Source organism: Notechis scutatus, chromosome 4, assembly GCF_049901735.1.
Source record: "Notechis scutatus isolate UNSWTSFEM ecotype Mainland chromosome 4, rNotScu1.2, whole genome shotgun sequence".
NCBI classification, from domain to species: Eukaryota; Metazoa; Chordata; class Lepidosauria; order Squamata; family Elapidae; genus Notechis; species Notechis scutatus.
The window spans coordinates 143,895,277-143,919,655 of NC_142012.1; the positions used below are offsets into that span (position 1 = coordinate 143,895,277).

At 33.3% G+C, this 24,379-nt stretch overlaps 2 protein-coding genes across 5 annotated transcripts in view; one reads left to right on the forward strand and one right to left on the reverse strand.

Moving 5' to 3' along the window:
- ARHGEF26 (Rho guanine nucleotide exchange factor 26) overlaps positions 1 to 6,183 on the forward strand; it is an 83,569-nt gene extending 77,386 nt beyond the window's left edge. For all 4 annotated transcript variants that reach the window (XM_087965207.1, XM_087965205.1, XM_087965208.1 and 1 more), the window contains 3 exons: positions 565 to 632; positions 2,273 to 2,377; positions 3,853 to 6,183. In XM_087965207.1, coding sequence (XP_087821333.1) covers positions 565 to 632; positions 2,273 to 2,377; positions 3,853 to 3,995 — 316 coding nt within the window. In that variant the 3' untranslated portion in view covers positions 3,996 to 6,183. The remainder of the gene's footprint in view (positions 1 to 564; positions 633 to 2,272; positions 2,378 to 3,852) is intronic.
- A 5,014-nt stretch (positions 6,184 to 11,197) lies between these two features.
- DHX36 (DEAH-box helicase 36) overlaps positions 11,198 to 24,379 on the reverse strand; it is a 31,227-nt gene continuing 18,045 nt past the window's right edge. Inside the window, exons 15-25 of the mRNA XM_026665344.2 lie at positions 23,314 to 23,457; positions 21,421 to 21,538; positions 20,044 to 20,142; positions 18,610 to 18,783; positions 18,304 to 18,390; positions 17,084 to 17,167; positions 16,859 to 16,958; positions 16,680 to 16,770; positions 15,018 to 15,138; positions 14,092 to 14,244; positions 11,198 to 11,672 (exon numbers count right to left, since the gene is read on the reverse strand). Of these exons, the coding sequence (XP_026521129.1) occupies positions 11,487 to 11,672; positions 14,092 to 14,244; positions 15,018 to 15,138; positions 16,680 to 16,770; positions 16,859 to 16,958; positions 17,084 to 17,167; positions 18,304 to 18,390; positions 18,610 to 18,783; positions 20,044 to 20,142; positions 21,421 to 21,538; positions 23,314 to 23,457 (1,357 nt within the window). The 3' untranslated portion in view covers positions 11,198 to 11,486. The remainder of the gene's footprint in view (positions 11,673 to 14,091; positions 14,245 to 15,017; positions 15,139 to 16,679; positions 16,771 to 16,858; positions 16,959 to 17,083; positions 17,168 to 18,303; positions 18,391 to 18,609; positions 18,784 to 20,043; positions 20,143 to 21,420; positions 21,539 to 23,313; positions 23,458 to 24,379) is intronic.

Genomic DNA, 24,379 nt, shown 5'->3' on the forward strand with positions numbered 1-24,379 from the left:
TCTGCAGCCATTCTGTGCACCTTTGTCCCAATGCAGATCTTAATCACCTCTACTGGGTCACTTCTTTGGCCTGGGGCAGAGTTGAATGCAGGTAACATCAACATAAAGATAGTAACTTTATTCCATGCTAATGAATTACCTCCCAGAGCATCTGTGAGTTTAACCTCCCCCACCCTTGAGAGTTTAAACTTCCCCACCCCTGCCAACTAATACTGGCCACTTAAGAAACAAGAAGTAGCACAAGGTGGTATTGCCCACTCCAAAGTCTCCTGTACAGTTCATACATATATTTATGGTATCAAAAGTCAAAGAGAGATTCATAAAGATTTAAGAGGATCATTCTCTTCTGTCCTAGTCTTATCAGTGCAACCTTTCTAAATTCCAATTAATACAGGTCTAAATGATCTGTTTTCTTCAGGAGCTTCTATGTACTGCTTTCTCCCATGTCACTTTAAAAGGGAAGTGTGGACACTAGATCTTTTAAAATACGTGTAATATAAATATATACATGTCACTAAAAAGAGGAAGATAATTAAACATTCATAATGTTTCTCCCTTCTTTAGGAATGAGAGAGCTCGCTGGATTACTGCACTTGGACAAAGCAATGATAGAAGAACCAAGGACAGGACAAGTAAGTAAGGAATGAGAAAATTATCTGGGGTTGTAATGTGAGCTTTAGTGAGCATTGATAAAAAAATTAAACCTAAGTAGGTTTCTGGTGTTTTTTCCCCTGGCCCATATTTATCTGTCAACTTCGAATTATAACTAGACAGTAAAAACTTTACTAAATATTATATTATTCTATTATATTATATTATTACATTATATTGTATTGTATTGTATTGTATTATATTATATTATTATATTATATTATATTATATTATTATATTATATTATATTATATTATATTATATTATATTATATTATATTATATTATATTATATTATATTATTATATTATTATATTATTATATTATATTATATTATATTATATTATATTATATTATATTTATTATATTATATTATATTTTATTATTTATTATATTATATTATATTATATTATTATCATATTACTATAATACTTATTTTATATATATACTTATTATAAGTATAAAAATTTCCATTTTGCTTAGAAAAAAACTCACTCCCCACATAGTCTATGCCTCCATCTAATTTTAGAGTACCCTCTCAAGATACTGTACCAAACTATATTGTGCCAATCCATTTTAAAGACGACTGATTTCTTCTCTAATCTGTCTTTATCCTTTGTTGTTTTTATTGACATAGACTGCTTCTGATAAGAAATTATTCCAATTTGTTTATTCTGTTTGGTCTCAGATAAGAACTTTTAATGATGTGAGCTGTGTGATGTTTGATTAGCATTTGGTAGAACCATACTGCCCCACATTTTCTGGAAATGCCTTACACAGATTTTTCCTGACTTATATCTCTGAAAAATCTAGCTATACTGGTTTTCCAGTCCCATTTAACAGAAGCTTACATCTGATATACCTCCAAAAAAGTACTTTTACCTTAGCTTGTATTCCTCAGTGATGTGGCAAGGTTTAAGGTGACAAAGAATGGATGCTTGCCTGTTGCAATTTTTTAAAAACTGTATACATCATTGTCTTTAAGTTATTTAAATATTTTCCAAGAGGAGTTTTCGCTCTCCCTCTCTGAATTAGTCCAGTTCTGGCCAGTTGAAAGTAGCCTTTTCTGCATTTACACTATTGAAGATGTTCTGATTTTAAGCTTAAATTTGGCTGATCCCTTAAAAGCATGTTTATAACTATATGCCTATTACTTCATGTATCTTCTCCTGAGTGTTATAGCTTAAACAGAAATACCCATTTGTAAAAGTAATCTTTACAAACTGTAAAAATTCAGGTGAAAATGGTTTCTCTTTTCATTAATAAAATGTATGTGAAATTGGCTAAAGAAAAGAAATTTTATTATAAGTAACTAATTTCCTTTTAGTTCTCATGAGAGATTGAATAATACTTAAGAAACTTTCAAGGATGCTCCCTACTAGTCTGTAGCTTTGGATGTGATTTACGTGAGCGTTTTTGATCTTGCTTCTTTCTGTATTCTGTGATTCTCCTGGATTTGCAGAAAAAAATGAAGAATTTTCCATTTGAAGTCAGTTTGGAAACTGCATGCAGAGAACCCTAAGTCATACTGAATATGTTTATAATTGCTTCATCGTTAAAGTGAATTCCTGAGCTTTTGAAATCCACCATATGATTCAATAAATACTATTTTTTCCCCTCAGCATTGACTCAGGTAGAAGTTATCAGGTCATACACAGCCAAGCAACCTGATGAATTATCCCTCCAGGCTGCTGATGTAGTTCTTGTTGATCAAAAAGTCCAAGATGGTAAGTAAAGGGCTTTTCCAGTTGTTTAGTGGCTGTAAAACCCTTTTAAATGCAAAACTCTGGCATCTGTGCTATAGAAAATTATAATGTTACTCTCTATCATTTATTCTTTTAGAGTTAGGATATCTTAATTGAGATTTAATATGTAAGAACCAGTTTTACTTGTTTAAGATATTACGCTATTATAATTGAGGTTCATGTTTCATTCTGTTTTTGTCTACATAAGTAAAATGTGGATTATCTCAACATAAGTACCTTCTTTGGGCATTTCCCCCCCAGTATGTGAAAAAACATAGATGGAATAAAAGTACATATAAATGTGCTTGAATAGAAACATTTAATTTGAAAACATCTTTCTGAAGAGATTTTTGAAAGTCATTTTTGTAAGCAATATGAGTATTAATAAATACCGCATTTTATCTTTTACTTATGCTTTCAATAACATCTGAAGTACTTTCTATAAAAATGTCATGAAAGTATCTGATCCTGTAATTTTATTTAACCAAGTTTGGTAGGATATTCAAAATAGTCACTTGACTGAAAGCCACAGAAATATATTGAATGTTTTTTAAGTAACCACAAAAAAGGAATGCAAAGTATACTGAAGGTTTAATGATTAATCTTAAGAACATTAAGCTTTGCAAATTCAAATTAATGCTTACTTTAATTGATGGTACATGAAAGAAAACAAATGGTCTTTTCCCCCAATCCCTTTGGGACCCAGAGTATTTGGAATGTGTACTTTTGGTAACATTATATGTATTGCTGTTCAGAAAGTTAATTACATAACACTTTTCTGTATTTCACAACTATGATTATCCTTTAGAAAGTAACCAAAATAATGCAGATAGTCCTTGCTTAATGTCTATTTGTTCAGTGAGCATTCCAAGTTACGATAGAGCTGAGCAAAGGGATTTACAATTGATCCTCAAAGTTCTGGCCATTGCAATATTTCTGTGTTCACACAATCAAAATGAGTGTCCCTGTGGTTCACCCACATTTATTTATTTTATTAAAGTTATATGCAGCCCATCTCACTGTTAAGTACCTTTAGGTGGCTTACAACAGCACAAACAACTATATTAAATAATTAAAATGTTAAAAATATTGAACATGTTTGCAACTACTTTTTGGCCACCAGCCTACCCATGACTGCCAGCTGCCCCCAATGCCCTGCTCTGGCCATTACTGCTGCACTTACCACTATTCTGTTGCCTAGTGCTGCCTTTTATGCCACATTATTTTGTACTTGTTCAAGAATTGTCTTGAAGGTAATTGTCCTATTTAAAAAACACTGGTGCGGCATTTATCAATGCTTATCTGGTTTCATTCTGTACAAGTTGATGGTTTCTGACCAGTTTGATGTGAGACAAAATATAGTCTTTGGGAATTTTGACTTTATTAAATTATGTCCAGAGACCAAGAAGTTTATGGTGGCTTTTAATGTGTTTAATCCCTTTTGCACTTCATCACAGGTTGGTATGAAGGAGAGCGATTGCGTGATGGAGAAAGAGGCTGGTTTCCAATGGAATGTGCCAAGGAGATCACATGTCAAGCCACAATTGACAAAAACATGGAAAGAATGGGACGTTTGCTAGGCCTAGAAACTAATGTATAAAGTTCTCTATAGCAGGGGTCTCCAACCTTGGCAACTTTAAGACTTTTGGACTGCAACTCCCAGAATTCCTCAGCCAGTAAAGCTGACTGAAAAATTCTGGGAGTTGAAGTCCACAAGTCTTAAAATTGCTAACGTTGGGGCCCTGTGCTCTATAACACACAGACTCTAGAATTTGCACTAAAGTCAATGGCATTTTGGTCCCCTCCATTTTATGTTGGTAGCTAATCAGATATATGAAAATAGATTTTTAAGAATGGAAGAAATTAACCCAGTTGAAAAATAAGGGTTCTGCTGAATCAATTTCTTCACAATAAACTTTGTTTTTAAATTTTTCTATAAATAAATGTTGATTTAATAGCATATGTTGATAGCATTCCTATTTACAGTATTTACAAAATATTGCTGTATCTTATATCTAATACACCTTTGTTCTAAAAACTAGTTCTGTAGTCCATTCATTTCACCTTCTATTTTAATTTAATAAACAGTTTTAATTGTTTCCACTCCCACAATCAACATTTTGAATTGGATGAAGCTTCTGTTCTGTGTGCAGTTGCTGTGGTGCACATGATGGAGCTACCTGTTTGTATATTTTGAAGTAAAGAAAGGCTGTTGAGTCCCATGAACATTGACTATCACCCTTCCAACTGATTTCGGTTGAACTGAAACACAATTGATTTCATAGCATATACTGTGATACTAGTCAGGGACATATGATGAATGAAGACACAGAGACTACAACCATGGCAAAGAGCAAGAAATGGTGAGTAGACTGATTCTACTTATCCAGTCTCCAGATAAGAAGATGGGAAATTGCCCACATGTGCTCAGGATGGTTGCTTCTCATGAGACTTCAAGACAGCAGCCTTTGCAGATTTGAATGCCATCTTGCTCGGAACTATGATGGAACCTTTTAAAAGACGCTTAAGTTCACAAACCTTACTTTCTAATTATTTTTGCAAATTACCTATTAGCCTTCTTAAATCTATTAGAGACTTTTGGAACAACAAGATTGAAAAGTCTTCATTGGGCAAATTTATACTCAACTCTGAACAAATTACAAGTCTTAATTACAAACTTAAGGACTCAAAAGAATTTGAAATAAAACAGCAAAAAGCTAAGTAACATTTTAGTCTAAGAAAGTTATAAATGGATTAAGGACCAGTCAACTTGGAGTATTTATTTTTACTATGAAATGTTGGAATTAATTATAAAAAATTAAAAAAAACTTAGGGGAAATAAACTTGACTATCATGGAAATTTCATGTGATGACAAGTTTTAGAAATTGGTTAGTGCAGGAAACTAAAGATTTTAAGCAAAAAATAAAAAAAATAAAAAACATTGGAAATATTAAAGATTGTTGAAGAATGGAGCCAGATGTTAGTAACTACAATATCAATGGTGTCAGTAATGATGTCTGTTTCTATGGACAGGCAGTCTCGAAAAGAGGTTAATGAAGGAATGATAAATATGTGGATCTATAGATGACAGGTTAAGAGAATGAGTTGGAAATACAAAAGAGACTGGCTGAAGTTTTAAAAAGGAAAAGTTAATACAAATGATAACCCGAAAGAATGATTAATTCAATCTATAAAAAAAGATTGTTAATGCCTTGAAGAAATCCTGACATGGAAAAAGAATTGAAATCAAATCCTACAACCATAATTGATTGAATGAAAGGTAAAGACTAGTAGAATTAAAAGGAAAAAATATAAAATTGCTTAATTTGATCAAATAAGAATTTTTTAAAAAATGCAATTAACTGGCAACCCCCTGTAGATTTTTTTTTACCAGCACCAGGATTGAAAAGTTGGTATTTTATGGATTTGTTTAGAAATAAGGAATGGAATGAAGATATAATCTGCTTCATTTTACAGATTAAGAGATATTACATTTGTTTATATTTATGATAAAAGTTGGAAATAATTATATATTTCTTATTTTCTGCACTTTTTATTATTTGTTTCCATCATCCTCATTTTCCCTCTAAGTTTAATTTGTATTAGTTTTTATTATTATAGTTGAAATAATTAAAATTATATGTATTTTTTAAAAAATATGCTATGATGCACTAAACAGCGTTTCATACTTGAGTTATAAATAGTATTTATTAGTACCTTTCTGCTATCTACATCACTTGCTGTTTTGAAAGACAACCAGGGAAATAAAAACAGAAATGAAAAAAAATCGAAATGTGGACTACATTAAATTAAAAAATGGCAATTTAAGTGTTATTAAAAAGATTTATTGGTAAGTAAATTTTGATCCAACCGCATAAAATCTAATAGTGTGTTGTCAAGAGCTAAACCATATGCAATGTGTAAGGGAAAGCTGGTCTATATATACCAAAAAAGGATGTTACAGTGCAAGGCTTAAATTTCAGTGAACTACAGCATGACTTAAATATTTGGGGTGCAACCTACAAAAGTTCAGGTGGCTATTAGATGATAGTAGATGGGGTGGATAGAGAAAGAGAATGTGCTTAGCTGTTCAATGCCATCTAGTGGTCATTCTGGATTATGGTAGATGTGCCATAAGAAATTGAATTTTTATGAACAAGAAAATAACACTAGCACTAGACTTGTATTCACGCTTCACTGTGCTTTACAGTCCTCTAAGTGGTTTACAGAGTCGGCATATTACCTCAAACAACAATCGGGGCCTCATTTTATCGGCCTTGGGCCAGTGAGAATCAGGTCAGTCAGCAGAATTAGCCTGCAATACTGCAGTCTAACCACTGTCACCATGGGTTAAATCTTATGTAAGTTTATGGGCAAACTTTTACTATTTTGAAATTACATGTGGGTATTTTCTTAGCTAATCTTAATGTTGAATCAAGACTAGTCGCTTGAATTTCACAAAATTCAATTTTTTTTATTTTTTATTTTTGAAACTCTAAATTTCCTTCTCCTGCTTTTCTTTGTTTTGTCAAAGATTTAGCAATTCTCCCCGCTTGATCCACCACTAAGGGATGAAGAAGCCATTCCACCAGTAACTTGGTAGTAGCAAAAAAACAACTTTATTTAAAAAAAAACCTTTCCCATGGTATTCAGACTGAACAATTGTAAGTTTGGAGTGAGGTATTAGACCACCGAAACGTCCTCTGAAAAAGCTATAAGTAAAAGAAACACTGTATTATTCTGGTACTGGCAACTGCTACTTACAAACGTTTAATATGAAGTCCATCAGACGTTACTCTATTCTGCTTATGGCTGCAATAAACTTCTGCAAAAGTTTCTTTTGCTGCTTTGTGATGGAATGAATACATAACTCATACAAAAAGTGCAGGAAATTTGTGGTCGATAAGTACAACACATCTACGAGGACTCCAACAAATATGTAAACATGGTTACTAAATTTACTCCCAAGTTATTTAGACAACTGACTTCGTGCCATCCACTAATACTCTGAAAACTGTGGTGCTTTACTTAAGAGGCACCCCAAATTCTTCCACTGTGATGTGAAATGAGAACTACACTGAGAAGTTATATTAGTTGTGGTACAAATAGTATTGCAATAGACTTCTCCCCACATCTGTTATTAACTGAAATTTATTCTCTGATCTGGTGTTATAAGTGGAATGAACATAATAAAGGAGTGGTAACAGCTTTTCTTCAATAAATAACATACTCTCCTAAGATAAAAATTGCTCAGGATTATGTTAGCTCTGTACATAGTAAAGAAACAGTAGCTGCTCAGTTTTTAGGGATGACCCTTTATCCATAGAAGTCTGCATCTGAACGGAACGTAAAATGGAAAATCTTGTTTGCATTACTACCATTATATCGCATGATTCAGTTTTGAATTTCACCAATTGTCCAGTCTGCATCAATGGGGCATTTCAGGTATTAAGTTTTTGCCAAATTAAATTGAAGTCCAAATTCATTGAGCCATGTCTTCCATTGGTAAACCAGTTGCTCAATCCCATCCCGGGTTTCATTCTGAATGGAAAGTCTGGCTAACATGATATTCAGTCTGAAAAGGAACATCTGCTGTTTCCCAATGTTGCCTAAGGGGCTGGATTATCAAAGTTTGAACCAAGGGAGTTTGCCTTTAGGATGACGTAGAGCATCTATGGTTCCCAAGCCAAAAGACGTATCTGGAAGTAGCATATCCATACAACACTGAATCAAGAATTCCAGTTCCTCGATCAGAAAGCATCTGATCATAAGATTTTGCTTTTGTATGAAAAATTTGCATGCTGCCAGGAAATTTCTGGAGTTGAAGTCCACACATTTTAAAGTTTGGCTAAGTTTGAAAAACAGTCCTCTTGAACAACTAACATTTCGGCAGGCACAGATGAAAGTAGATGTTGAAGCAAATGGTAGTCATGGCCCTGACTTACTTCAGCAAAAGGTCAAGCTCCAACTCCCTATATGAATTTGGCTTCAGTTCTGATGGGATTGCAAAATTCAGTCCAACTACAATTGATGAGCTTTTAGATGATTAAGTAGTACACCGCTCGGCCTTCAGCGAGTCTGAAGAAGTGAACCCATCAACTTTGGCCCTAGCAATAGCAGCCCTTGCCTCTATATATGCCAACAATCCAAGTGAAAAAAATCAAAAGCAATTGAAGGAAGAGGATGAAAGAACATTTAGGTGGCCAAATACAACTTCTATAAAATTACAATTAATATTTTAAAAGTTTTCTAACAATTATGGTTACATGTCAGATGACAAACATCGGCTTGGAAGAAACGGTTGCTGACAGTCTTGATGAAATGCTGTTAAGTCACAAGGAGTCAGAAAATGAAAAAAAGTTAAAACCATTTCATTCCAGATCCTGAAGTTTATATGGTTGAAAAACAAACATGTAGTAACATATATTAATAAATAACATGTATTATGTATTGATAGGATACATCTCTGTTTTGGTTACTAGCATTTAAAATAAACATTGTTGCAATATGCAAAGAGAAAATATAATCAAGTGTTTTTTTAAAGGGAACAAGTTATAAGCAGCAGAAAGATTTGTATTTGACCATACCTCATGCTAAGTAATATAACTGGACCATGAGAAATAAATATGCTATGAAATGAAATGTGAAATGTTGAATCAAATTAGCCAATGAACTCAGTTAATATATTGTCACTTGGGGAACTGCTAATATTCAAACCGTACCATTTTATCTTTTACATTAGATAGCTATGTATGTAAACATAATTCACTGCTTGGTTACACAAAGTTTGAAATTTAACCCATTAGGAACACAATATACAGTACGCAATAGACAGTATGCAACCAAAAATTCCATTAGAGTAACAGTTTGTTTCCTAAGATTCATATAAGAAAATTATAAGATACACGCTAAAATAATTTCTATTCCTTAAGGACGAGTGTTTGCGAAAAGGGTTCAGAAAAATTAAACCAATATTAATTTAAAAAATGCCCACCTAGCAGTTCGAAAGCATGCAAATATGAGTAGATAAATAGGTACCACTTTGGTGGGAAGGTAACAACATTCCATTGGCTTTAGTATATAGTTATGCTGACCACATAACAGATTCCTTTGGACAATGATGGCTCCCTTGGCTAAGAAACAGCTATCAGCATCCCCCACCCCCCTTAGAGTTGGACTGCACTGGACAGGGGAAACAACCTTTACTTAAAAAATAACAGCTACAGCAAGGAATCTCTAGACAACCTACATGTACTGAAAGGCATGATTCCTACACAATATACAATACTTTCCAGATGAATTCACTGAGGTGATTCAAGATCCTGTCAAATAAAACCACTTCTACGGAGTTGTTTCTAGGAATCTATGCAGCTATTTTCATTAGCAAGGATTTTAGCGGAAGTACTAAATTTTATTTGGACTACTGCACCTAATAATGTCCATTTTGTTTATAGGGATGGAGAGAAATAATGTTCAACTTGAATATCAATACAACCTTTTCTAGTGACTCTTCTAAATTTTACAAGTGAACTGGAATTATTTTTTCAAAACTGCCTATTAAAGAAAATGAGCATATATAGCAAAAATATATTGAAGCAAACTGCAAAAATATATTAGGAAACCAACTAGAAACCAAAAATAGGGATTTTGGACATAATTTATGGCAAATATAAAGAGTTCATCAGGTTATAAGAAATCAAATACAAAACACATATTCAGCAAACAAAACCTCAGATCACACAAGCAACGTCTATAAAATTACAATTAGTATCTTAAAAATATTTTCTAAGATTTAGAGTTGCATGCCCCAGGAAGATGAAGGTCTTGTACCATTTTTATGGTTTAAGAAAAGTATTTCAATTAGCTGGATGTGGATTGACGCATCAGTTTCAAGATATCTAATATAATTTGAACTAGATACTACTTAAATCCAGATTCTGCAAGAAATATTTGTGTTGTCCTAAAGAGTTCGGCAATGACATTTAGACACTGCCAACACAATAGCTCTGCTCATAACTTATATAATGACATATTTATACTACTCTTGAAATAACTTCATGAATATTCTATAATCCTATAATTATGCTATAATTTTCTACATTATGTACACTAGGACAAATAATGTTTCCAAGCCTGCACACTCTCCAAATGTGTGAATTTCAACTCCCACAAATCTCAGCTGGGAAGACTGGGAATTCACACATTAACAGGATGTCCAACATGGACAGACTGATTTAAAAAAAGTAATACATGGGTTCAGTTATAATTGCAGGAACAATTTTAAAAAATAAAGAATACACTATTGAAATAGAATACTGGTTGTTCCTTAGTATACAGTTAATGCGTACTTGATTCCATATTTATTTCTGTTTCACAGCCCTATATTCAAATACACTTTGCAAGGGGAAGACATTAAAACCTGTTCTCATCTAAACAGCTGACAGTTTTTTGCAAGCTATCAGAGAAGGCTTTATCCTGTTAAATAAAGCCTTGGTTGATGAAAATCAACCTGTTATTTCTTACATTGTATGCAAAACAGCTGGAACGAAGCACGTATTTATTCCTAAAATGATGCAAACGTATACCCATTTCATGAATCCCTTTCCCATCAGACTTTTTATCTAGTGACTTCGTTCAACTTTACAGACCTTACAACTCCCAGCAGGGTATCTTCTAACTGAATTCCTTACTAATTCTAAACAGACAATAAATAGAAGGCTAATATTCAAAAAGTAAAATTTCAGTTTTTCTGATCACTTTTCAAACCAACAATTTCACAGAATTGTATAAACCAAAGAATGTTAAAAATCAGTTCATTCTTTTATTTTATCCAACGTTTCCCAGAGGGAAATAAAAGTCATACAAGAAGCAGCAAATAACTTGACACACATACAATATTACAGATGATAATGCACTTAGAGCTATGTAAACAGGTACTTTATACACAGCATGCCATTTACACAAAGCCATTATAAAATATTAATGTAAAGATGAAATATCAAGACGCCCAGATATACAAAAAAAATTAAAAGGAGGGATGGAAAAAAAGATTGGTAGCACTCCCATGTTTTCAACAGCAAGGGAAAACTATTAATTGTATTGTTCATTTTGGAAATGAGGCGCAAAGTTTCTGGCAGTTTCATTCTCTTGTGTAGTGATTAAGTCTATAATAGCTGTCAACACTGCAGTGTCCCTTGATTTAGTATCGTTCCAGTCCACAGGTTGCGGATTTTCTATTTTCTCTTGCAGAAGGTCATCCAATTCTTTTTTCAAATCCTAAGGATAAAAAAGGGTTGTTGGCGAAAGTGAGTAACATCAAGTTTTTTCCATTAGAGGCCATTCTCAGCTTATAACCACAATTAGGATAGGAATTTCAGTGCTAAGTGATATGGTCATTAAGTGAGTACTCACTGGATCTGATTTCAGACCATTTTTATCATGGTGGTTAAGCAAATCATGGAGTTATTTAGCAAATGACACAATCATTAAAGTGATTCCCCAATTGCTTTGTTTGTCAGAAGCTAGCAGGGAAGATCGCAAATCACAGTCATGCAACTACAAGATGCTGCAACCATTGTAAATGAAAGCCAGTTGCCAGGTGCACAAATTATAATCATGTAACTATGGTGGTGAAATGATTGTAACTTCAAGGATGGGTTTTAATTCCAAGGCCATTGTAATTTTGAACCATTGTTAAATGAACAGTGGTATGTTGATTACCTACCTGTATTCTGTTTTTATATACAGTAGCTATATTAGATTAAAAAAACAAACAACCAACCAAAAACAAAAAAAAAAAAAAAAAAAAAAAAACCCAAAAAAAAAAAAAAAAAAAAAAAAAAAAAAAAAAAAAAAAAAAACCCCCCAAAAAAAAAAAAACACCCCCCCCCCCCCCCCCCCCCCCCCCCCCCCCCCCCCCCCCCCCCAAAAAAAAAAAAAAAAAAAAAAAAAAAAAAAAAAAACATCTAAACAATATATTTTCTATATTTATTATTTCATCTATACTCTTCCCTTTACACTTTCAAATATTAATACATGCATACGTGTATCTCTTTCTCTATTGAATTCATCCTTCATACATTTTCCATTGTATACAGTACAGGGAAAAGTAACACCATTCTTTCAATCTTCAGGCATAGAAGCAACCTTCAAAGATGTGTTAAAATTAAACAAGTTGCACAGTCAACAAACCATAGTCATGTTTATCCAGTTTTATTATGCATACCTGCATATTTAAGATTTTCACAGTATTTATGACCTTTTAAAAAAATATATTTTGACAGTAATGTTTAAAGTATTCGTTTCAATTTCTCTTTTTGATATATCACTATTATTTCCCTACAAATCTCTAAAACATTTTTTCCAGAATTCCCTTATTTCAGTTACTCTGCATTTGCTTTGCCTTTTTAGTCTTATTTGTTGCTTTATTGATTACTATTATTTTTCTCTAGATAGTTCAGGCACAATATTTTTATCGCTTTTTTCATCATTTCTTAGAAGCATTTTCTCATTCCCATTTCTCTTTAACTTAATCATTTTATCAAGCATACTTTCCTATTCTTGCCGTTACTGTACAAATACTTATACAGCACTCTATAACAGAATTATTTTCATTCTATACCAAGCAACTTCCATATCTTCTTTTCACTCATTATTTTGGGAAGTAATACTTTTTTTTTCATTTAGAGCTTCATGTTTTTTTTCCATGCGGTTATTTTTTCATTTCCCCCCATCTTTTCCCCTCGATATTTTATCAAATGCAATTAAATTTATCACTATTAAATTTCTATTCAACACACTCAATATGCTTAATAAAATTAAAAAGTTGAAAATATATGTTAAATTTAAAATTTACATTTAACTTAAATTTGCATCTTCAGATTTTCTGCAGCTGGAAAAGAAACCAAACCCATCTCCTACATATCCAGAAATCAACCTTTGAGCACTAGAGAATATTTCAAAAGGACTGTCTGTAGTTCTTAACAGTTCCATGGGTTTATAACAGGAGGGAGAGTTTTTAGAAAGTCAACTGTTTTGTTTTGGGAACAACTTTATCTGTTCAAACTATATAAAGATGTAGTATATAATGCAGTTTTGGACTCTTTTTTAAATTGCAAGTATCAAAAGAAAATGATATTAAAGGGACCAATAGTCAAAATATTCTGTTTTCAAAGTAAGATACTTGTCAAAGTCAAGTTTAATGCACATATATCTTTAAAAGGTAATTGCTAATCTATGCGGAACATAATACATGAAGGTCAAATTAAATAAGTAATGTCACCTGAATAGCAAATACAGTACTGTAGTTTAATATAAATATTATTTTATAATTAATGTTAGCATTCCAAATAGAAATATTTGGAAGTTTTTAAACAACTTTCTATCTTAAGTCTGTGTATGCTTTGAAAATCATTTAGAAGAAGCATTTTGGATCCTGAGTAGGGCAACATTCTGCTATTAATTAAAACTGCCTATATTTTTCACAGGCTGTGAAAAAAAATGATGCAGCTGTTTTAAGCATCAGCACTTAATGAAATGCTTGAATAGAATTATGTCTAATATTTTTTCATATTTTAAGAAAATAATCTACATGAAACATGTTTTTTAAAATAGTCTTTATAATATAATTATAAAATTGGGTTAACTACAGTATTGTAAGTAGCCAATTCCAGGAGGGTAGCAGAAATTCACTCACCTTTACCAGCTGTGCTGTTCTTGCTGGAGACTGAAAAACAATCCATTCATCTACAGCAATTGTATCCTGATCTTTGTCCTTTTGAATTGAAATGTCTCCTCCAAAAAACAAGAGACAATATGGCGAAACTTCCGTACAATCATACAGGTATATCTATAGTAACAAAAACACTTAGCACACAATAAATATAGAAATATAATCAACACGAGGCCTTGGAACATTGTTTGATTTTTAAATGCCTTGGCCCTTTACGATGTCCATATAGCACAGTAAATCATGATTTACAATGAAAAGAAATAAACCCCATTCCTGCAGCTCTGCAAGTTACATTTGTTTTCTACTGTAGCCACAAAGAAAAAATGAGCAGTTTTTATTTTTAACCCAGCAGGCATTTTATATTATCTAATTCACTCAGTTTAATTAATGTAAAGGCTTGTTTATCGTTCAGTACACCTTTATGACACTTGATTGAATACAAATCAACTCAGATATTTTTGTAATAATTATATAAACGTTTTCTCTTTTATACTACTAACAGTATTACATAGGGCCAAATGCTAAGCAAAGGTGATGATACCTTTGTACCTTTTTGCTTTGTATTAAGCAAAAGCATGATACAAAGGTGAATATACAATAAGATTTATTCATAGAGATTTATTCTGGCTACATCTTCTTAATACTTAAGTATTAAGTACCTAATACTTCTTAATACTATGTATTTAATACTTAATACTGATACCTTCCAGTTTAGGATTATCTACCTATTGCTATTACTTTTTTGAGAAAAGCTTAATTATTTCTGATATCTGTAGCTTATAAGAGTTGTTTGAGATGAAACAAGCACAGAAAGACCACAACTGTTTCAGCAAAGTCCATCTATATACACATTTATATTTAAAATTAGTAAAAAATAAAAAATAACTTACGCTACTTGTCCTCATTTTCAAGTGGTACACTAGCCAGTTGTAATGGAATTCTGTCTCTTCAACATTCACAGATTTGGGGTGAATGTTCACTGTTCCATCTGTTTTGGTGGAAACTTTAACCCTGAAAGACACAAAGCAGTTACAACTTACATGACAGAGACATACAGGAATTTTTTAAAAATGATTTTTTTAAAGGCCTGAAAAATGACCATTTGCTGATTCACTCTCCATTCTATAGTGAGATAGTGACTTCTGATTGGAGTTGGGGGAGAGTTGGGGGAGCCTCTGAAAAAAGTACCATGGAGGGAGGTGACTAGGAATGGGGAAAACTGAAGAAAATCTGGATTGTAGTTTCCTCAATGACATTAAACAATTGTTTCGTGTAAGGATCAGCAAATGTAAATGTGGAACATATATGTCTTCTCTCAGTAATTATGTTAGAAAATAGCTTACACACTGAACCAATGTTTCTCAATCATGGCAACTTTAAGCCATATGGACTTCAATTCCATGGCTGGCTGGGGAATTTTGGGAGTGGGTGTCTGCCAAACATTTCATTAAAACCTTAATAAGAACCAGAAGATATATGCAAAAGAGATTAAGAATGATTTTTTAAAATTCCTCATTACAATTAAAATAATCTAGGTAGTTTCCTACAAGAATATGTATAAATTCTTTTATTTTTGCTTTCCATGTTTAAAATCTTGCTTTTTCCACAAAGATAGTTCCAAATCGATAACCTACTGCTTCCTTGTTATTTAGTTTTTACATAGTGGTATGTAAAAAGGTATTAAAGAAAAGCCATCTTCTATCATTTCCTAATTCAGAATATCCCAGAAATATATAATTAAAATATTTTTGCTAAACAAACATACTTTTAGAATATGTAAAAGAGAGCAATTAAGAGCTAAGATGTTAAAATGTTCATTAGCAACACCATCTAGTGACAAAATAATATTACTGCAACTTGTTTCAAGCTTTCAGACGTTAATACAATCAAACAATATGCTTCAATAAGATCTGGTTAGTTGATTTCTTAAAGAAAAATATATTCATACAAAATTATTTGGATAAGACTTTAGAGAGCCTAAAATAACTAAAGTAAGCATCAAATCTAAATCAGGGGTGCATTTCAAAAAAATTTTTTACCACCGGTTTGGTGGGCATGGCTTGGGTGCGCTTTGTGCGCGTGCACACTTTTGCGCATGTGTGCGCCAAATGAGCACTTTGCGCAGGCGCAGAGGCTTTCCGACTACCTCCAGCAATCCTGCACTCTCCCTGCCGCTTCAGCAGCTGATGCATGGCAATCCGCTGTGCCGTGCAAAGCAGCTGCATTTTACAATCAGGGAATAAAGGTTAATATGGGAGCCCAGATGGGCGGGTGGGCCCAACAGCAGAGCAGCGGAGAGAACCGGTTTGGTCTCTGCTGCTCATCGGCGCTACCGGCTCGGCAGAACCAGGCCGAACCAGTAGAATACCACCACTGCTAAGAATGCTCATTGAAAATGATTCCCTACAATGATTATACACCAAATCTTAGCAGGCAGAAGTGCTAAAAAATTTACCAAGTAAATTTGCTGCGATTATGGAGCTCTGCTTAATAAATTAATCTATATGCATTCCTAATAAATAGTCTCAAGAGTAAATTTTCCGAAGCCTTACATTTTTCTCTTTTTGCTGAAGTTTGCTCGGATTTTTGCCACCTTTGGATATAGTCCAGCACAGATAACAGCTTTGAGTAACTTCTCATTTTCTAGAAGAAAAGACAGTCAGGGGAAGTGAAACTGTCAATGGAAGAACTGAAAGCCTTCCTGTTATTTTGCTTCTCCCTCAACATTTACCTGAATTAATGTTGGATTTGGGATCCCTGGGGTTCCTACTATTCACAAACCCAGCTGCAAGGAGATGTTCTGCAAATTGCCCTTTCATGTTTCGCAGCATCTAGAGAGTAACATATAAGCACCAATTAACCTCTTGCAGATTTTGTAAAATGCAGTTTCCTGCCAGAAGCAGTGTGGTAGACGTAGTCTGGATTCCCTACGTCCCAAGAGGCAAACAGTTATTACCTGCAGGGTATTTGAAGAAAGAAAATACTCCCAGCAATAATCCTTCTCGTACCTGAAGCCACGCCGCTGAGCTTCTTCCCAACCCTGAAAGCAAGAGGTATGTTTTAATACAGGTCCCACTAGATTGACTCAAAGAAAAACTGAATAAAAGTGATTGCTAAAATACAATGAGATGCCAGATACCAAGTAGATTTAATAATTTTCATAGGAAATAGGAACTTTTATAATTAAAATACATTATTTTTGAAAAAATACATATACTGATAATCTGTCATATGGCTATGTATTTATGCAAATCAGGAAAAAGCCCCAAACAAAATCAATAATGTTTCCTTATAGCACGGGTGTCAAACGCAAGGCCCGGGGCCAGATCCAGCTCACAGATTACTTAGAACTGGCTCTTAGGGCCACCCTGGAAACAGCGAAGGACTGACCCGCAGTGCCTCTGCCACTAAAAATGGAGCTCGTGAGGACAGCCCATGGCCATCACAAGCTCCAATTTCTCTGTCAGAGGAGACCATCACAGCTGAAAACAGAGCTTGGGAGCCCATTTTTGCTGGCAGAGCACTTGGGCCACCACAGGTGCCCCGACAGGAGTGATATCAAGCTGGCCATACCCACCCTGGCCATGTCCACAACCTTATGAATCACAACCTTGATGTGACCCTCAATGAAATTGAGTTTGCATTATGATATAATAAGAGTAGGGAAGGAATAATCTCATTGCCCATAGTTTCCTTGTAGGGGAGATGGGTGGCATAAAAATCTAATAATAAATAAAATGAATTCCAAAACACTATTTTTTAATAAAAAGGCAACTAATGGACTATGATCCAAAAGTTTACCTTTACCTAACCTATCACAAGGTTGTTTTATTGTTCATGAACATATTTGAAGTAATTACTCAGCATTTAAAACAAAGATAAAGGGACTTTGTGATATACAAACTGGATGAAACATTGAAGTGATATTAAACTGAATTATGTAGAATGAATCACAGTAGCTGCTGATGTAAGATTTTGCTCTCCAAATTAAAGTATTTGTGACATAGATTACACTTCACTCTGCCAATAAATTAAATATATACCGCAGTAAAAAAAAAACCTCCCATGGCTTTCATTCATTGCCCAGCAATAAAGGTTTCTTATATCTATGAATTATGCATTCTTTTCTTTCAAAGAGGCAGCTACCTCTGAAATTGTCAATTGTAACAGAATTACCTTGAAAGCATTCACAACAGTCAGGTGATCACTTTTAGAATTTCTTGAGAGTTCCTTTCTTCTTGCATCTGCCAATTTTTCTTTACCCTTTAGAGGAGGAAAATACTTATTGAAATAAACGAAGAACATTTATTCACTTGTTTAGTTTAAAAAAAAACATTCTGAGCATGCAACAAACAGCATCACTGAATTTGATACAGTTAAAATAGAATCAAGTAAAACATTGGATTTCTTCAAGCTACTTCTTACTGACAGTTTTTAAAAAGGCATTTTACATGTTTTTAATTTTATTTTCAGATACATTACCAAGGGAATGACAAAGGGGTCCTTGAAGCTGAGGCCAGCTGCAATAGTGAGAACAGGATCTAAGCAACAGAATAAGGCTCCAAACAGAATCATTTTTCCAATGTGGGGCTCCACAGGTAATCGTGCCAAGTGGACACCAAGGGGAGTTAACTGTTCTTGTCTGTCCAATGCATTCTATCAGTGTGAAGAGAAAAGAGACAGAATCAATGAAAAAAATATACAACTTGAGAGAGGAGAGCAAGGATAATGGCTTTAATAAAGAAGAATGAGCTACTAAATTAGGTTAGGACAATTATTAGGTTTCTGGCAGCCACATTACTCTTTAATATCTAGCATGGCATATTTATATAAGAGTATTATCTGTGTTTATTCCAAACTATTCATTTCACCACATGAAAATAGAAAATGAGGCCAAATTCAGTCACAATGTTGATATATCAAAGTCATTCCTTGCATTTTTCATCCATAGGCAAAAATAAAGAGAAGAAAATTTACACATGGATTCAGATTACAGGTTAACTAATGTACAAGAACAGAACATAAACAATATACATAGAATTCTAGACATGATTTTTTTAAAAAATAAAGTTGAATGGCTAATGTTTTGTAAGTAAAACATAAAGCTTTCATTTTAAATAATTTCTAAAATGTGCAACTGAAATTATTAAAATAAATATCCATTGCTTATCGTAGTTTACTGATTCACATTTTATTTCATTTATAAACACAATATTTATAACATTTTATTTTATTTATAAGTGACCATTTCTTTTGCAAATCAAAGAAAGAAAGATATATAATTTCAAAAAGGAACATATTCTGAATCTGGAAAGCTGCAATGTTAAATTAGTATTTGTAGTTATACCAATTATTTTTATTATAAAAAGAAGACTGTGTTACAGTAAATGATGCAGTATTTTAGTCTAAATACAAATGAAATATCTAAATTTAAAACTGTATCCATTTGACAATTCTTTAAATTTTCAATGATCACTCTAAAATTAACTATGTATACATTTGTTAGTACATGTAGTCCTCAACTTATGACAACAATTGAGCCCAACATTTCTGTTATTCAGCGAGACATTTGTTAAGTGAGTTTTGCCCCATTTTACGATCTTTCTTGTCACAGTTAAATGAATTACTGCACTTAATAAATTAATAACCTGGTTGTTAAATGAACTTGGCTTCCCCATTGACTTTGCTTGTCAGAAGGTTGCAAAAGGGCGCAGCAACAGTCATAAATATGAACCAGTAGCCAAGCATCTGAATTTTCACATGAAAATTCACATGATCATGGAGAAGCTGCAAAGGTTGTAACTGTGAAAAACAGTCGTAAGTCATATTTTTCAGTGCCGTTGTAACTATGTATGGTCACTAAACTGTTGTAAGTCAAGGACTACCTGTATACAAGCAAGAGAAAAAGAAACTTACCAGCTCCTTTAGATGCTTTATGGACAGCAACACAGCATCACGTGATGGTGGATCCATGAGCTTCATCAAGAAGTCTGCAATACCTCCAAGTTTCAAAATCTGAAAGAAAACCATGATTCCACTTGATTATATCTGTCCATAATAAGTAAAACAACCACAATCAAACATCATCTGTAAGAAAACTAAACAAACATACTTAATTCACAACTCTAATGACTTCAAAACCCCAAATGAGCTCACAAAACTCAAAACCAAGAATACCACATAGAACATGAAAAGATTTTTGTAATTTTCTTACAGGCATGAAAGCCAGTTGGGTAACCATTCTCTTTCAAACTCAGAAGGAGATTCTTGTAAGAAAAAGAGGCAATGGGAATATTAGGTATATAGGTAACCCTTGATTTACAACCATTTGTTTAGTGACAATTTGAAGTTACAACAACACTGAAAAAAGTGAGTTACAACCATTTTTCATACTTATGACTGCTGCAGCACCCCATGATCACATGATCAAAATTTGGGCGCTTGGCAATTTGCACGTATTTATGAGTCTCCCTGTCCCGGGGTCATATGGTCACCATTTGTAACCTTTCCTGTCAGTTTCCAACAAGCAAAGTCAATGGGGGAAGCCAGATTAATTTAACAACTGCATTATTGACATTATTCACCATTATTCACTGGAATGGTTCACTTAACAACTGTCATAAAATGGGACAAAACTCACTTAGCAATTGTCTTGATTAGTGACAGATATTTTGGGTTCAATTGTGGTCTAAGTTTGAGGACTACCTGTATTTGCCACCTTGGATTAAATTAAATTAAAACATGGGATAAAAATATAACAATAAATATGTATTATGAAATCAACTAGAAATCATGCTAACAATGAACTGTATATACTTAATACTATTCAAGATTTATTTTAAAAACTTTGACAGCCAATATGCATATAAATCAATAGTCTGAATAACACAATTAAATTAACAGTTAATATTAATAAATTGAAGTAAAAGGTCAACATTAACCAATATACAATTAATTATTTTATTCTACATAATCCTCACAATATTTAATCTTTTTTACTTCAAAGAAAAAAAACATCCATTAAAACCTTCCAGCTAATCTATTTTTACTCATTAATGATTATTTTAAAAATGTACTATCAATTAGCTATTTTTTATTCTTTATTTTTGTTTCTGATTTCTGTATCCCAACATCTTTTAGGGCCCTAGCTTTGAACTAGGCCACCCAGAGATTCAGAATTATTGTAAAAGTTACTGAATGGCCAATTCAACATTTTTATCAAAATCAGTTTCCTAAAGAGCAAGACTAAGACTTCACCAGGATTGGGATCACTGTCCCAATTGTGTAAATTACCTTGATTTGCAAACACAGTTCCTCCAAAGGTGTCCTCAGGATTTCAGGCAACTGATAATCATCTAGCAGACTGGCACGAAGACCATTATACAAGTGGTAGCAGTGGCCGGGTTGGACTCTGTAAAAGTATAAATATATTCTATTAAGTACTTTTTCCCAAGTAGTAATGGAATGCTTTGTGTAATTACAGCTATTTAGTAGCACTTTTACAGAATGGTGTTACATACAAATTCAAACGGAATCATCTAAATCATCATTCCCAAATTACAATGGGAAAACATCAAACTTCATATCCATGCCTATCTAATATATCATTCAGAAGCAGTTATAAAGATGGTCAATGGTCTACATTTTATCATTTTTATTTTATTTATAAAATTATCTCTCCTATAAGTGTTGAGCAAACATCTTGTGGCCAAAGACCACTCTTTTATAGTTTTAGGAATGCTTAGTGGTGTATTAACCATTAAGCAGACTAAGTACATGCTTAGGGCACCAGGCCCAAGGAGGTACCATTGAGAATATGGCTTCATTTGTACATTATGTACAAAGGAGGAGGGCACCAAGATTTGTCAGTGCTTAGGGCACCAGCGAGCCTTAATTCGCCACTGGAAATGCTGATAATACATAGTGTGGGATAAAATCTTGTCACCAATGTAAGTGGGGTTTAGGTATTCTCTTTGGAGAATATGGAGGGTTGTTTTGTTTTTAAAACCCAAAAACTTCTTGTATTACCTTACAGCAGGGGTGTCAAACTCGCAGCCTGCGGGCCAGATGATGTCATACGCTGGCCATGCCCACCCTAGTTTAGCAAAGGGGGAAAAGTCACAATACGTCATGTGATGACGTGATGACCCAGTTTTAGAAATAGCCATTTTGATTTAATGATTAAGCACCAGCCTAGAAACTGGGAGTTCCAATCCTGCCTTAGACTCAAAGGCATCTAGGTGACTTAGAGCCAATAACTTTCTCTCAGCCCTAAGGAGACAATGGCAAAAAAACTTCTGAAAATCTTGCAAGGAAAACTACAGGGATAATTGTAAATATGGGTATATGCAGGAAGAGACACACAGAAAAACCCCTCGTTCAGATGCTTGGAATTTGGGATTTACAAATATTTATATGCAACTGATGTTGAACTCTATGTTTTAAATGAACGTTAGTAAATGGATAACACCTAGAATAAAAAATACTGATAAATCCACACTGAGCGATTAGTTTACAAACACATACAACATCATCAAATCAACAAAAAGGATCTGACCCTCTGAATTCAACTTCTCATGTTATCTGTAACATTTGTACAGAAAAGAAGAGAATTCTTCTGAGGCCTCCAACAACTTTTGATGGTACAATGGTTAAAATACATTTAGATTTAGAGTTCATATTTTTATTGTAACTCATATTACATACTACTTTTTTAATGCAAGTATCAAGAGATCACAGGAAAAGTAAAATCAAACAACTGAATTGACATATTTAAATTAAGTTTAAATACCACAGAAAATAATCATGTTAATAATTGGGAAAGCCACTAACACGTACAATTTGGGTATCCATTTTAATAGTTTAAGCACCTGACTGAGTGAACTATGAAAATAGCAGGGGTTGCATTTGATAAAGCAATTTCTACCCAATGCCCTGATATATTTACCATAAAATATAATGGTGCTCTGTTGTACTACCTTGATTGTCCACTCATTAAAAAGTATAAAATTAGAAGAGGCAGTCAGCAAATAAAAATTCAATAGGGAAGCAGTAAGACTTCAATATTAAGAAACCATCTGCAGTGAAGGGAAAAAAATGAAATGTCTTCAAAGTTAATTAGAAAATGTTCCAAATGCCAACATTTTCCTGCTTAACAAATTTTATAACAATAGGCATTACACTTACCTTCCTGCTCTCCCTTTTCTTTGCTTGGCATTTGCTTTGCTAACCCATTCTGCAGCCATTGTGCTGATATTGTTCTGCGTGTCAAAATGAGTTTCTTTTATCTTTCCTCCATCTATAACATAAACTACATCATCTATGGTGATACTGCAGAAATGAAAAACAGAGAAATGAGAAATAGATAAGCAATTTGCTTATCTACATCACACAGATTCTTAGCTAATACTTTTATAAAGCAATTTTCTCCTTGCAAGAAATATTGTCCTTTTTCTCCCTCATGGCTGATGAATCAAGCCATAAGGAACAGCAACAATTACTGGCTACTGCTTTGTTTCTTCCTTTGCCAAAAAAGTGAAATAAAATAAAAAAGGCAATCCTGGTTATACTGTAGTGTGAAATGGTGAAATTATCAGAGGACAAAGTTACACTGCAATATTAGAATTAAACCACATTGCCAGATATAACTGGGAGAAACTTGATGGAATTGCTTAATGTTTAATACTTAACTTTGACATAGTGTTAATTCTACATATAATTAGCTACATTTCATCAATAAGAATTGCCAGTCTGAGCATCAAATAAATTGTAGAACAGGTATCTTAAGCCAAATAAATCTGCCTTAATTAAGACTGGCACAGCGGAAACTTAGCAGTATAAGCAAAACAGCAATGTACTATTCATTTAATTTCTTGCCTTCTGAGGCATAACCAAAAGAAAGAAAGAAAGAAAGAAAGAAAGAAAGAAAGAAAGAAAGAAAGAAAGAAAGAAAGAAAGAAAGAAAGAAAGAAAGAAAGAAAGAAAGAAAGAAAGAAAGAAAGAAAGAAAGAAGGAAGGAAGGAAGGAAGGAAGGAAGGAAGGAAGGAAGGAAGGAAGGAAGGAAGGAAGGAAGGAAAGAAAGAAAGAAAGAAAGAAAGAAAGAAAGAAAAAGAAAGAAAGAAGGAAGGAAGGAAGGAAGGAAGGAAGGAAGGAAGGAAGGAAGGAAGGAAGGAAGGAAAGAAAGAAAGAAAGAAAGAAAGAAAGAAAGAAAGAAAGAAAGAAAGAAAGAAAGAAAGAATCTGTACATTTATTC